At 41.9% G+C, this 16,090-nt stretch overlaps 1 protein-coding gene across 8 annotated transcripts in view; it reads right to left on the bottom strand.

The window, feature by feature from the left end:
- Positions 1-399: 399 nt before the first annotated feature.
- The window catches only part of LOC103179939 (zinc finger protein 385D), a 165,713-nt gene continuing 150,022 nt past the window's right edge, over positions 400-16,090 (bottom strand). For 6 of the 8 annotated variants that reach the window (XM_007895476.2, XM_007895479.2, XM_042332172.1 and 3 more), the window contains 4 exons: positions 14,066-14,299; positions 6,625-6,806; positions 6,336-6,497; positions 400-2,246 (listed from right to left, as the gene is read on the bottom strand). In XM_007895476.2, coding sequence (XP_007893667.1) covers positions 2,010-2,246; positions 6,336-6,497; positions 6,625-6,806; positions 14,066-14,299 — 815 coding nt within the window. In that variant the 3' untranslated portion in view covers positions 400-2,009. The remainder of the gene's footprint in view (positions 2,247-6,335; positions 6,498-6,624; positions 6,807-14,065; positions 14,300-16,090) is intronic. The other 2 variants (XM_007895480.2, XM_007895477.2) reach the window with 1 other exon arrangement.

The following is a 16,090-nucleotide window of genomic DNA, read 5'->3' on the forward strand; positions in this document are numbered from 1 at the left end:
GCACCAATCGACCCCTGCAATTTCCCCACAAAATTTAGCAAAGACCTCCACAATTCCCTGCAAGATTTGCTAAGCACTCCGCAATTTTTGCAAATATGTCTGCACTTTTCTATTGGCCCAGCTTATGAGCAATGGTTGGACAAGCTAGGGCTTTTCAGTCTTAAAAGGAGATATCTCAGAGGGGGCCTTATGGTGGTATACAAGATTTTATGTAATAATAATTATTGCATCGGCCATCACAAGTTTTATCTCTTTGTTTGATATATTCTCATTTTCATAGACTTCTCATTGTTAAAAGCTGAAAATGTTGTCTCTTGGTAATCTTTCCAGAATCAATTGCACGATCACTGTATGCGAAGATAATTGATAACATTTTAGAAGAAATAGCCATCCTCTTGTCAAAATTATAATAAACGCAATTATGATATATATAATGTTAATTCTAATACTTGCTTTATTAACAAACTATTTTCTATTTCAACAATTCTTTTTACATTACCTTTGACGTTTTTTGTCCTGAGCTATTAGTTCCATATTCTGGTATTGATCTTGGTGATCACTAATAAAACATACAGGGTTTGGAAAGCTTTTATTGAAATTACATGGAAAATTCATTTCCTCATCACAATTTAGACTTGGCTAAACTACTAATAGTCTGCATTAATCCCGCGGACTTTAACGGTTAAAATGTACAAAATGTTTCCCTAATTTTATTGTGCTGTGAACATTTATAGTGTAGGTCTATAAAGGCAGGAATGGGACATTATGGGAGAAAGTTAAAGCCAACACGACAAATCAATTAGCAAAGGTTTTTCTTTGAAAAATACCCTACAAGGCTGCAGTGTAAACTCAATGCCCAGACAAACACTAAACAAATAAATGGCAGCCATAGTAACAACACAGATCTTTTTTTTAGGAATTATCCTAGAGGACATTAAAAGCTTCATTGTTACGCACAAGGAAGATCTAGAAATGGCATTGTAGTGCTGGAACTCATCCAACCATTTGTAGTTTGTAGTACAACAGAGGATGTAAACATGATATAAAATACGACTGAAAAGTCAACATGGGGGCAAAAAGAAAACTTTCATTGTGTTTCATGCAGTGCAACAGCTTGGGGAAACATGAATTCAGTTGTGCTGTGGTAAACCTTAAAAAGTAAAACAGTTAAAATTGATAAAGTTATCATGAAAAATTACATTTAAGGATGCTACGTTATAAAATGCATAATTGAGCTGCACGTGAAGGTGTGTGGTTATTGTAGTTTCAGTACATCTTAATTCAGTTTAATACCTGGTTTTATCTCAAGTTAGAAAGAAACACAGAAGAGTGAGCTTCGTAAAAGCCGTCACATAGCCTCCCGAACACACAATTCGCTGAGATGCTCAAAAGCCAAGCTTGTGTCATCTGCAATTTCGTTCCTTCTAATATTTGCAAATAATATTTGACAAACTATTACAATAGAGATACACAGCGCTAAAGCAACAGGTTCACAAGACACCGTTTACAACCCTATAGTTGGGTAGATACACCGAGGCAGACTGCGCAACTGTGATGACAGGTAATGAAGACAATAGTCACAGTGTCCCATTGTGTGTGTGTGTGTTTTCATTGTACAGGAAGAGATTAATGTACATAGACTTTAGGTTAATGCCCTTACGCACATTTACAGACTATTCACAAAACATGAAAACATTACATGAAAATACTGCGTAGAAAGGCTGATTTTATGGATATCTTGCAGCCCCTGTACATTTCTACAACACACAAAACAAAACTACTCAGATAATGATTGTAATAATTTCCTTAAGGGAGGATTGCTTTAGTTCTTCTTACTGGACAAAGGAGCAGCCGTTCAAAGTTCAGTCTATATTACAGCAGAAGCAGTCTTAGTTTCTTCGAACACCGTCTGTTTCCATGATTATCACTGCATAGTTCCCTGTTTGAATTATTGCAGTACTTTATTATTATTTTCAGTTTGGTCATGTTCATTCCTGCACAGAGGCAGTTCAGTAAGGAGCGAATAGGACTGGGGTGTGTGTTGCTCGTATAGGTCCAGGTGCTGGTCGGAGGAGGGCTGGAGGGAGGCCTGCTGTTTGGAAAAAGGTGGCTGCCGGGCTAGGGCGCAAAGTGAACTGTGAATTTGCAGCCACGGCGGCAGCAGCAGCAGCAGCAGCAGCCAGAGGGTTGGGTAAAATCCGAGCTGTCAGTGGCTTCGCAAATTCCTTCTGAAATGCCAGTTTTACCTGCAAAAAAAGCACAATGAAGCAAATTTGTCCGTACAATTCAAGGGTTTCCCTACAATATTCATTACCGGCATCACAAGAGAATTGTCAGCACAGAGATGTGCTGTTATATATTTTGCATGATTTGTGTCATTTTAAATTCTTGGGTCATCCTCCCGACGTGAAAAGTGTTATATCAATGTAAATTGTATCGTATGTCATTTTAAAAAAGATTTGTATTTTGCACAATATACACAAACAAATCAATCATCATTCAATCCTCCAGAAGTTATCCCTAACCTGTTCAGTTCTCTGGTCAGGCTACACTAGGGGCACTGTGTATAATTTTGTTCAATAATAAAAAGAATACTTTACATTTGATATAGCAACTTTCATGTTGGGAGGACATCTTAAAATGCTCATTCTTTCTCAGGTCTCATTCTTTCATCTGCATGTTCAGATAGACACTGAAGATCCCAGGGCAATATTTGAAAAGAGAACGGAGTTTCTCACTATGTCATGGCAACCAATTCCCCAGATAATTTGGTCAATCACATTGGGGATATTTGTGGATATTGCTGGGCACACATTGGCTGCCACATTCACCCAAAATATATATAGTAACTACATTTTACAGTATATCCTGTAGAGCTCTTTGATATGCCCTCTTGATCTGAAAGGTACAATATCAAATGTAAGGATTATTTATTATTTAACAACTTTGACCATACCAGTCTTATCAGGTGCACCTGCCTGTACAAATTCTCACTCCACGTTTACATTTCCTAATGGCAGATTTTTTAAAAGAAGGATGACTGATATCCAAAACAAATAAAACAAATTGTGCAATTATTTGTGTGATGTTAAATAATGTAGCATGTATCACACCTGCTACACACTGCTGCATAATCCAGTAATAATGTGATGAACAATTTATAAACTTCACAGCTTTTATCAAAACATAATTACACTACAATAATCAAATCAACCCTTTGAAGGGATTTATTACATGACCTGTGACTTCAGAGCTGTTTATTCATGCACACTCCTTAGCAAAGAGGTTAAGATATGTTTAATCCTTAGACTGTCAGGAGGTCTGGGAAAACTCTACAGAAACTCCTGTCTCCAGGGGCCTGTACATTTTCAGTTTGTGTGTTAACATGCTTAAGCAATGGTAACAGCTGGGTCCTGTAGCTCAGTGGTTAGAGTGCTTGCCTCACAAGCAAGAGGTCTGGGTTTGATTCCCAACAGGGCGAAATGTTGGGCAAGTTTCCTTACTCCACACGTCTCTGTTTACCTAGCAGGAAGTAGGAACTCAATTGTTAGTCGACTGACAGATCACTTTTCTGGGGGTAATAATTCCTTTAAAAAACGTAATAATAATAAATTGGTAACTTCAATCCACGACTGTTTTTGTAGGACACTATTGTGCGCAATTTGCTGCCTCGTTTCGCCCACAAAATATACAGTCAAATTCACTTTACAATCTATTCTGTGAAGCGCTTTGAGACATCTCGAAGACGTGATCAAGGGCTATATCAAATGCAAGGATTATTATTATTATTATTAATAATATTACAGCAATGAAGCTTTATAAAGGACCAAAAAAAGCACAATTACTATATTAACTTGAACCCACTCAAATATAAAAGAACATCATTTTAACCTAAAATAAAATTTGAAAAATTTATATTTTCTTTTACTTTATTCCTGGTCTGTCTCTTTGTCCTCTGTAAGCTTTTTTTTCTTCTTACACTACTTCTTTCTACCTTCTCTAGCCTTACCTATGACCAGGATACACTGAATGGAAAGCTAAAAAAGATTGATGATTGACAGGTATGAATCCCAAATGCAACTTTATCAATCTGTAGCATGACTTTAGGAAGTGGAGACCACGAATGAAGATACTGGTTGACTCAACAGTGAACTCATCCATGGCTCGTCAAGGGATAAATGGCTTGTATACACTTCACTTCTTGTTGTGCTTTCTAGAATCCCAGAACAAAATACATTGCATTAATCAATTGGTTACATAAAGCCCCCGTTGGAATTATCAAAAGGCTGTTTACAATGACAACCAATGTGCAAGCATGCAACATTTTACAACAGAATTACATTGAAACAGAGATGCCATTATGATCACTTGAGAACAGCAGGGTTTTTCCTTCACCGAAAAGCAGTTGATGCTCAAATTTAGTGCCGAATATTCATGAAAATAGTTTGTTCCATTATCTTCCTATGATATGTTTCACCGTTCTATAATTATTATGTTTTCTCTTCCCCAACTCTCCCTCTAGCCTTCCTCCCCTTAAGATAATGACTCATGCTGTGCTCTGTTTCACAGGTTAGCAGCAGGTACCTCTCCCGTGCGAGGAGTCTTCCTGTTCTGGCATCCAGTCCCTGATAACTGTACTCATTCCTGTCTTCACACAGTCTCCACACACATACTCTTCCAGCAATGTTTCCTTGATAGTGATCAGGTGCAGGGACTCGGACTGATTTTGCCTTCTAGAGCCCAGCAGGACTGAGGGCAAATAACTGTTTGATTCACCACTATCCTAGCTAAGATCAAGTAACTCAAGAGAGATCATTGATTTCCTGTAGAGTCCTGTGAAGTCCCGTAGCTCATGGTTAGAGCACTCACCTCGCAAGCGAGAGACCTGGGTCCGATTCCTGACAGGGTAAAATGTTGAGCAAGTTTCCTTACTCCATCCGCCTCTGTTTACCTAGCAGTAAGTAGGAACCCTGTTTGTTAGTTGATTGGCAGATTGCTTTTTCTATTAAATATAATAATAATAAATTGGTCACTTCAATCCATGACTCTTTGTGGGACACTGCTGTGTGTAATTGGCTGCCGTGTTTTGCCTACAAAATATACAGTCAATTTACTTTACAGTATATTGTGTGAAGCGCTTTGAGATGTTTTGAAGACGTGATAAGGCACTATATTAAATGCAAGAATGAACATGGGAGTTTACAAGTGTATGGTACAGTGTCACATTACATATTTAGCCACTGAGCTTTCAGGGATTACTTGCTTAATTCCAACAACAGTTCATGTTTGGAAGTAATAAAGGCAATGCTGCTGAACTAAAAAATGTTCTCAACCACAGGGTTTGGACAAAAGAGGATTGGGGAACTTTTGATGATTTTTTAAATTGAAGGAGGTCAATATTTATGTATTTTGTTGCTATAAAATATAGTGAGTCACATACAAATAAAGCAAACAGAAAAAAAAGTCTTCTGTGTTGAAGAAAAGTCATAATATTATAATCAATAGAGGCCACATCCAGGCAATACTCAATTGGAATATTCACAACATTGCCTGGCTCTTACAGAGGCGACCCAAATGTCTACAGCCACGACCTTGAAGGATAAAGATTGTCCAATAGATAGGTAGAGATTCAAGTTAACTATTTCTGTTAGCTGTTAATCATGCTGCCCTTCACTCTTAAATGTATCTTGTCAAATTTTCTATCTCAAACTGCTCCCAGTCTAAGGCGGTTGAGTCTATTGCTTTGCAGATGCATTGAATAGAGTTTTGTAACATCAAAAGGGCAAGAGAGGTCATCCTGCTTTCATTATGTCAAACTATTGGTGAACTTGACTAACTTCACTGAACAATTGCTGCTGTGTTCAAGCCCATATATTGAAAGCAGCCATATCAGCAAAGGAAATAATACAATACTTTGGTAAATTTCCAATGTAGGAATAGAAAAGGCAGTCAGCGGAGGAGTTGGGCAGAGTGTAAACCCATTTTCATCACTTTGCTGAAAAAAAGCCTGCTATTACCATTGTGTCATCATCATTATTGGGTCAATATTGTAACATTTCTTAAAGAACTTCTTAATTATGATCTACTATTGGAGTAGGGTTCCCTTGAGTTGGAATGCCATTTGGAGCTATTTCCAGTTGAACGGAAGGAATTTGCCCTTGGATTTCTTAATCCTGGAATCATGTTTAAATTAAGAAATCCTGCAAATTTGACCCCTGTACTGTTTTCTCAGCAGCTATGCAAAATCATCTTGCATTAGATTTTTGCCAGCTATTACAACATGAACATATGCATCTCTCTGTCAGCCTGGAGCAGGCACTGAATATGCAACATACCTTTCCCATTATGAGTTTTGGTATAAGTGCCTGAGCTGTGTTGATCATGCATGCGCTTACCGCAAGTGCATTGGTACCCCGTTGGAGTTTGTTGTACGGGCTGTATTTAGGTTTAGGAGGTTTTCCTGCAGCTCGGTCCTTGTGTCTTCGACTGCTTATGTGCTGTGTTGAAATAAACAGATCAAGAAACTTAATACAGATAAAATTCGCATTGGTCTGATAAGTGCACAGCAACAGTAGAGCCTTTCAGAGGCCATTTCGAAGGATAATCCATTGTCTTAGAACTAACCTGTTTTAGTTGTGTTTCAGAATTGACATGCACATCACAGATTTCACAGTGAAATGTCTTATTCTGCAGACCAGTAGTAATTCCCTTGTTAGTGGATACTTTGCCTTTAACGCCCGGTCTGGGGAATGCTTTAATGGGGCCCCCACCATTTTGAGCTTCCAGCATTGTTTTGTGCTTAGATCCTGTAGAAAAAGCATGGAACACATTACAAAATTGGAACCTAGCTGCAAGCATTGAAACAGAGCAATGCAAAGAGCCCTTACAGAGTACTGAATCCTCTGATTTGCTTTGGGGGTTATATAAATTTGTTATGCCAACTACACAAACAGAAATTTACAACCTTCTTTCAGCTGTTAAACATACAATATTTTGGTAACCCTACAAATTGAAGAACCAACCCAACACCAAAGTTCAACTGCTTTTCCTGTGCCACATCTCAATTGAGTTTTTCATCTCAATTGTAGTGCTGTTCCACAAATGCAAAACTATAACTAAAAGCATGAAATATACAATACATTGATAGATAGCCAGCTACTTTACAACAAGACAGCCCCAACCACTCAGATAGAGAACGCAAATGAGACATGCTGGCATATCATCCTGTCTCTTATGTCTGCTAGTCTTTTGTTCCAATGCAATGATTAACGGAGAGGTCACCTGCGACACTTCACAATCAAGAGAATGTCATGTGGTACATGAAAATCTTAAGGGATGCAGAAAATAATATGTACATAGGATAGAGGTGGGGGAAAGGAAGAGGAAACCTGTTCATTATTTGAATTGAGAAGCACCTGAGGCTAAACCACCAGCAAAACCAATGGATGAAAAGGAAGAAAGGCACCAAATAGAAATGAGTTTGGATAGTCTAAATTCAGTTACTAGGTGGCAAGGGGGCATCTCATTATCAGCTGTCCTAATTGAAGGTTTCACATCATGATAGGGCGTTATATCAAGTGCGATTTATTATGTAAATTGAGAAAAGCATTTGCCTGACATGACAGCGAAAAAGTCCTCAGGTTTGTTGCTTAAGAATTCCTTGCTCAAAGACATGTCTCTGACTAGCTGTAGCCTAATTTCTATAAAAAGGTCACACATATGTTGGTGAAGTTCTTAGGTAAAGATACAATGGGGAAAATATTACAGTGGAGAAATCAGTGGTCTGAGATGCTATGCTGAATAAAGAGTACTATATAAATGCAAATTGTTGGTTTTCTTAAAGGGATTCTTTTACAGGCATTCCTATTGATGGAAATTCTGCTCCAGAGGTAGATCACCTGCAAACTGCATGTTAAAGCAATAACAATAACAGCAACTGGCATTTATATAGAGTTCTTCTTGCAGAATGGCCTCTTAGAGCGCTGTACAGTGGCAGGGTTGGATGTTGAGCAAAGGGAAAGGGAGAGGTGGCCAGAGGTAAGTCTTAAGGAAGGATTTAAAGATAGATAATTGTGGTGAAATGCAGGGATTGAGGCACGGAGTTCCAGGGGTATAGTGGCTAAAGGCAATGATGGCACAGAAGGGTCGTTGGCCTAAGTGAAGAGGCTGGGCAGAGGAGTGGGGTACGAGCAAGTCAGAGAAGTTGGGAGGTGCTAGGAAACAAAGGGATTTGTATGTGAATAGGAGGATCTTGAAGTGTATCCATTTGGAGCTGGGGAATCAGTGGAGCCTGGAGAGGATTGGAGTGATGGGCATGTGGCGTGTGGTCTGGGTGAAGATACGGGCATCCGTGCCATGACCTGCTCTGCCTTCCCCCACCTCCACAACATTGCCCGACTCTGCCACTGTCTCACACCGCAGGCTGCCAAAACCCTCATACACGAATTCATAACATCCAGGCTTGACTATGCAAATTCCCTGCTTGTCGGCCTCCCCAACTCCTCCCTCCATAGGCTGCAGATCATCAACTCTGCAGCCGGTTTCCTCTTCCGCACCAGGCTCCATGACCCTATCACCCCCATCCTCGACTCCATTGGCTTCCCATTACACAGAGGTTACAGTTCAAGATCCTGGTCCTCAGCTTCAGAGCCCTCCATGGCCTTGCTCCCCCCCTACCTCTGCAACCTCCTAACTCCCTACCAACCTGCCTGTTCCCTCCGCTCAACGGGCTCTGGTCTGCTTCAAGTCTCCCGCCTTGCTCGCCCCACCATTGGTGGGCAGGCCTTCCCCCACTCTGCTCCCACCCTCTGGAACTGCATACCACAGTCCCTATGCCTTGTCCCTTCCCTTGCCTCCATCAAGACCCGCCTCAAGACCCTCCTCTTCGTCCGTGCCTTTGATCACCCTCCTTGTCCCCTGCCTTCCACCCTCCCTGATCCCAACCCCAAGCTCGGGTCCAAAATGCTGATTGTCCCACACCTTGTGACGTCCTTCCTCCTGACATGAAAGGCGCTATACAAATGTAATTTTGTTGTTGTTTTGGGGAACAAATAAAACAAATTACTTTTTGATTCTTAGAAAAGAAGCACTTACATCATACAATATATTTTATAATCAAACAAAGAAAACAAAACATTAGACTGTGTGTCTGACTGTCCTAGAACCACAGAACCATATAAATTTATAGCATAGAAGAAGGCCATTCGGTCCATGTGTCTCTGCTGGCTCTTTTAGTACCAATCCTTGCAGTTCCCTTTACCTGCCATTTCTCTTAAGCCTGTATCTTACTCATTTTTAAGGTACTTATCTAGTCCCCTTTTGAAGGCTAATATGATCTTAAACTCAACCACTGCTCACAGCAGGCCATTCCATATTTCTAACTGCTCTGAAAAAAATCCCATTTGCTCATTTGCTAGCTATCTAAAACTGATGACAATGTGATAAGGCACTACATAAAATGCAATTATTTGTTATTAAATCTCTCTGCTTCTTATTGCGTTTCTTTTTCCTCTGGCTGGTTATCTGGTCTTAATGGCTGTCTTTCTCACTTTCTGTGTATAATAATCCTGGAGGCGAAGAACAACCCCAGGCTTCTGTTTTCTACCACATCCCGACTCCTCCGTCCCCCCCGCCACACCGCGCAGGTCATCTCCTCCAACCTTCACTGCGAGGAGATGCTGGATTACCTTGAATCCAAAATCAAGGGAAATCGCTCCGCAGTCACTTCCCCTCCAACCTCCACCCACCCCCCACCCCCTCCCTCCCACACTCCGACTCCTACCCATCCTCCCCTACACACTTTCGTACCCGTTTCCCCACCCTCTGTCACCAAACTCATCCTATCCCTGAAACCCACCACCTGCTCCCTTGACCCCATCCCCACTCCACTCCTTATCTCCCAGCTCCACCTCCTTGCCCCACATATCACAGAAATCATCAACCTGTCCCTCTCCTCTGGCTCTGTTACCATTCCCTTAAAAACTGCCACCATCACTCCCACTTTGAAAAAATCCTCCCTTGATGCGTCGCAGCTATCAAGCTACCGGCCCATCTCCAACCTCCCCTTCCTGTCCAAGGTCCTGGAACGAGTTGTCGCCTCCCAGCTGCGCTCTTTCCTCCCCACCCATTCATTATTCGAACCCCTTCAGTCAGGTTTCCGTGCTGCCCATAGCACAGAAACTGCCCTGGTCAAGGTCACGAATGACATCCTGACCATCTGCGACCAGGACTCCCTCTGCCTCCTCGTCCTCCTCGACCTATCGGCAGCATTTGATACGGTCGACCACGCTATCCTCCTCCACCGCTTGTCCTCCCACCTCAACCTTCAAGGCCCTGTCCTTGAGTGGTTTACGTCGTACCTCTCCCACTGTCTTCATTTTGTTTCCACGAACGGCTTTTCCTCCGGCCCCCGCACTGTCTCGTGCGGTGTCCCTCAGGGCTCTGTCCTCGGTCCCCTCCTCTTCACCCTCTATATGCTCCCCCTCGGTGACATCATCCGCAGACATGGGGTTAACTTCCACATGTATGCGGATGACACCCAACTCTACCTTTCCTCCTCTACCCTCAACTCCACGACCACCGATGTCCTGACAGCCTGCCTGTCCGACATCGAGTCCTGGAAGAGAGACAACTTTCTTTAGCTCAACGTGCGTAAAACTGAGGCCCTCCTGATTGGCTCACGTCAGCGCCTCCGCACCTCAGGCGCTGACAGCATCAGCATCCAAGGCTGCACTCTCCATCACCTCCGGAACATCGCCAGACTACGGCACTACCTCACCCCTCACGCTGCTGAAACTCTGGTCCACACCTTTATCACCTCAAGGTTGAACTTTGGGAACTCTCTCCTCGCCGGCCTTCCCGGCACCTCCCTCCACAAGCTGCAGGTCATTCAGAACTCTGCAGCTCGTGTACTGTCCCGCACCATGCTTCGCCACCACATCACTCCCACCCTCGCTCGCCTCCACTGGCTCCCCATCCCCCAGAGGATCGAATTCAAGATCCTCATCCTCACCTACAAGGCCATTCACGGCCTTGCTCCCTCCTACCTCTCTGACCTACTATCCCCCTACTTACCTGCTCGTACCCTCCGTTCCTCTGGCTCCGGTCTGCTCCACATCCCCCGCCCCAACCGCCCTACCATCGGTGGCCGGGCCTTTAGCCTCTCAGCCCCCAGGCTCTGGAACTCCATCCCCCAGTGCCTTCGCCGCCTCCTCCCTTTCCTCCTTCAAGGCTGGTCTCAAGACCTTTCTCTTTGACTGTGCCTTCAGCTCCCCTCTCGACTCTCTACCCCCTCCTCGCCCCCTCCCTTCCCTCCCCTCACCCTGACCATTTCCCCCCTGCTCGGGTCCTGACCCAACTGTACAGCGCCTTGGGACGTCCTCCCGACGTGAAAGGCACTCTATAAATGGAATCTTGTTGTTGTTGCTGTTGCTTGCATCTGATATATGCCTTATCACGTCTTTGAGACGTTTTGAAGTGCTTCACAGAATAAACTGCAAAGTGAATTGACTGTATATTTTGTGGGCAAAACGTATGTCTCAGCCACAAAATGAATGTCTCTCTCTGTTGACACGCATTCCCCAACGTAAAAGGCATTATATAATTATAAATTATATTGTGTTGCCTGTCTATGTCTTTATGGGTATCTCTCTCACTCTGACTTCTCTTCTCTGACTCGCTCTGTCTTTCTGTTTCGGCCTTTCTGTTTCTGCCTTTTCCAAACTTAATGCATTTTCCTGTTCATTCCTCTCACGTGGCTCTATCTTACAGCAGGGTGCTTTTGTCTCAATGATTGCAACTCTCAATCTATTCATGGGATTTGAACATGATGGCTATAATGAATGAAAATTGGCAAAACAAAACTCTGCCTCAGGTACGCAAAATAAAAATTCAGATGAGAAAGTAAAGCATCTGGAGAATACAGGCTCCTAATCACGATCCAGTATTTGTTGTGGGTTTGTGGGTGACCGCTTGTGTGAGCACTCAGTCAGACTTGGCTATGATGGTTTCCACAGAGGAAAAACCTACCAACACTCATTTTCTGAGCTAGCACCTGAAGGAAATCAGGTATTGGGAACGTATCTCGGGAAAGGGAGATCCGGGTCGACATTCCTTCAGATAAAATTGAACATTAATTTCATGGCTTTTTTTGTGACATTGGTGTGTGCAAATCGAGCAGGTACGTTGGGCAGTGAGGGTGGGGTGGGAGATTGCTGCTATTATCTATAGAACTAAAGTCCAAAATGAGTCCATATCTTCAGGAGGAACAATCTAGGTAAACATCTTTGGGTGTATGTATTGACTGCCACTCCAAACCCAGGCTCCCATCTATTTCCCCCACTTTTATCCTTTTTCCTTCTGTTCACTTTTTTTCTCTCTCTTTGAATTTTCACATGTTGCTTTACTACCCTGGAAATTTAGATACAAATGTAAATATGACATGTCCTGGCTAATATTTCGTCATTATTTTGTCTGTCGTGGTTAGAGCACTCGCTTTGCAAGTGAGAGACCTGAGTTCAATTCCCTGCAGGGCGAAACCCTGGGCAAGTTTCCTTACTCCACACACCTAATAATAATCCCTCCAAAAAAAAATAATAAAACATTGGTCATTTTCAATCTACGACTGTTTGTGGGACATTGCTGTGCCCAATTGGCTGCCGCGTTTGCCCACAAATATACAGTCAATTCACTTTACAGTGTGTTCTGTGAAGTGCTTTGGGACGTCCACCCGACTTGAAAAGCGCTATATCAAATGCAAGGATTATTATTATTATTATCCAGACTCACTTCAATATTTCAGATTAATGGATCTTATTTATGTCACTTTGCTGGAGTAGATTGCCTGCCACATTTACTGATAGCACAACAGTCACATTAACTATTTTTCGTTGAGCACATTTAGATGTTCAATGATATTTATTAGTAACAGACGGATGGACACAAGGAAAGATGGGTGAGCGGGCAGGCAGACGGACAGAGAGACTTGTTTGATAGCACTCGCCTCTAGGTCAGAAGGCTGTGGATTCAAGCCCCCTGTTGGGACTTTGAGCTCACAATCTGGGCTGACACTCCAGTGCAGTGCTGAGTGAGTGCTGAGGAAGGCAGTGTCTTTCAGATGAGATCCCATCTGCCTTTTCACGTAGATGCTAAAGATCCTATGGCACTATTTGTAAAGAGAAATTAGTTTCTCCTGGTATTCTGGCCAACAATATCTGAGACCAGGGGTATCCAACCAGTCGCTCGCTGCTCGGTGGAGTCTCGTGTAAAAAATAAGAAGGAGCAATATTTAACCCAGTTTAAACAAAAATGTTTATATTTTTATTTCCAGATGCATAAAATACTTTATGCAATTGACTTCATTTTCAATTGGACTAAATATTTTCCCAGTTCTTTTATTCCTTCCTCATGCTCGAGACCACTACCTAGCAGAGATTGACTGACTGGAGATCCCTGCCCTAAGCAAATTGTTCATTCAATTCATGGTTGTTGGTTGGACATTGCTAGGTGTAAATTGGCTGCCAGTACACTTCATAACAACTCCTTATGAAGTTTTTAAACATTTCAACATTATAAGCTCCATATCAAACGCAACAGCAACTTGTATTTATATAGCGCCCTTCATGTCGGATTGGGTCTCAGAGTAATCAACTGCAAGAATTATTACTATATTTTTTTGGAAGTAAGGCACATGGAAAAAAACACAAGCAAATGGAATTTAAAGATCTGCCATGAATTCAGAAGATGGGCTGAATAGCCTCCTCAGAAGGGAAAAATATGAAGGAAACATACACACCTCAGCAATGGTCATTTGGTTTGCAATGCTTTCAATCACACTGATACTTTGTCATATACTTGCAGCCACGACTGTCATCTATATGTTAAACACTGAATTATCATGCGCTGCATTCCTCATTCTCTCTCTCCCTCTCAAGGCCTTGTCACAATCTCTTTACAGGAGACTAAGGAAGCACAGGATTCTTATTTTAAGGACTATTGCTCAATGAGAGAAATCTGTTCAGAGACAGATAATTATAGATTTGCTGAAAATTGAATTTGCATGTCTCACCACTGTTGTGTGCTTCCAATTGTGAGGCTGAATTGACAGCCACCTTGCACAGAGAACAGTACAGCAGCCGTTTTGCCTTTTCTTCTTCTGTCTCCTTGGGAAGCGATGTGTTGCAGCTACTTGACGTGAAAGACTTCTCTGCCCCAGGGGTAGTTGGGGTAGTTTCTGTTGTCACACTATCACTTGCTGCCACCGTTGTCACTTTTGATATTGTTGCTGTCCCTTGAGTACTCTCTGGAGTAAAACAAAAAGAGGCATAAAAAAAGGATGGAAAAAATATCTGATAAACTGCGTGCCTCACAACACCAACATATGCAGTAAACCAGGGGACACGAGAATAAGATAGCGACCGGGATCTAAAAGAGAATTTAGGAGGAACTATTTCACACAGCTGGTAATGTGTGAAGTAGTAGTCGAACCAGATAGTATAGATGTGTTTAAGAGGAAGCTAGATATACACATGAGGGAGAGGGGAACAGAAGGGTTTGGGGGCAAGGAGTGGGTGGAGACTCATGTGGAATGTAAACACCGTCACTGACTGGTTGGGCTGAATGGCCTGTTTCTGTACTGTATATGCAAATCTATGTGCAAGATGGTATCAATGCTATCAAAGGAGTTCAGGCACCATAGGGAACAGTCAATTTTGATTTGGACACAATAGGCCATTCTTCTCATATTTACATGAAATTATATGAAAGAAGGTAACTAAACTGATGGATATAACTGATCTAATGGATGAAATTAACTGGATTATTATATTGCATTTGATAAAGTTCATATGCGAGACTTAATAAGCTGAGATGCCATTTTCTATCTTGGCAAATGATAAGACAGGTTTCATTGAAATCAACTGAAAAGAGTTTCTCATCATAATAATAATCTTTGCATTTGATATAGCATCTTACCACATCTTCAAGACATCTCAAAGCGCTTCACAGAATATACTATAATGTGAATTGACTGTATATTTTGTGGGCGAAATGCAGCAGCCAACTATGCAGCAGTGAAGGAATTATTACCCCTGGAAAAGTAATCCGCCAATCAACTAACATCCGGGTTCCTATTTACTGCTGGGTAAACAGAGGTGTGTGGAGTATGGAAATTTGCTCAACATTTCGCCCTGCCGCTTATCGAACCCAGGTCTCTCACTTGCGAGGCGAATGCTCTAAACACTGAGCTATAGGACTCAATTGAAACTGCCACCCAACCCCACTCCCACCCTCATGCATCTATGTATCTCCCACCTCAGACTGAACTCCCACTTTGTCTCTGTAAAACGTTCTGAGAAATTGAGCACTTTTTCTTTTCCAATTTTTAAGAATAAAACCATGAATAATTATGGCCAGCTGACTTTAAAAAACCTGTTTATTTTAGCGGAAATGAGTAACTTTGAAATTGATGGAGTCTTTCATTAGATAAAACTACAAATTGTGTGTATTGTCATTTTTTTGGGGAAAAAAACAATTTCTTGTAATGTGCCATTTGAAAGCTATTCTTTTTTTACCTCTGCACTGGTCCTTCAAAATGTGTCATTGATTTTCTTCCACGCCCCCCATGACTTTTTAGTCTTCAATTCTTCTTTCAGGTTATCTTTACAAATGTAATCAGAGAAAAGTGACTGATAGCAATTCACGCTGCTGATAGCCTTTTGGTGTCTGCCCCAATGTAAGGGCAAATGGAAAGTAGCAGACATGTTCTCTTGTCTTGACCAGTTTGGGAGTAAAAAACAGCTGAATGTCAGTTTCCTGCAGAAGTAAAATCACTGCATGCTTTTTCATCCAGGAACAAGTCAAGTCTTCCACTCCAGATCTCGGAATCATCATCCTTTGTAATATTCCCAGCATGTGGTGCTGAAAATTCATAGCTCTCTGCTTGCACAAACTATTTCCATATGATTCACAAAGGCCCTGCGATAGTATTTTGCTCTCACAAAAAGACAAAATTCCACTTATTTCTTTTGATTTCAAAGGGCACAATGGAATCACCAGTCTCGCTGTATATATTAATATTCAAGCCTTTCCATAC

Source organism: Callorhinchus milii, unplaced genomic scaffold (genome assembly GCF_018977255.1).
Source record: "Callorhinchus milii isolate IMCB2004 unplaced genomic scaffold, IMCB_Cmil_1.0 Scaffold2, whole genome shotgun sequence".
Taxonomy (NCBI): domain Eukaryota; kingdom Metazoa; phylum Chordata; class Chondrichthyes; order Chimaeriformes; family Callorhinchidae; genus Callorhinchus; species Callorhinchus milii.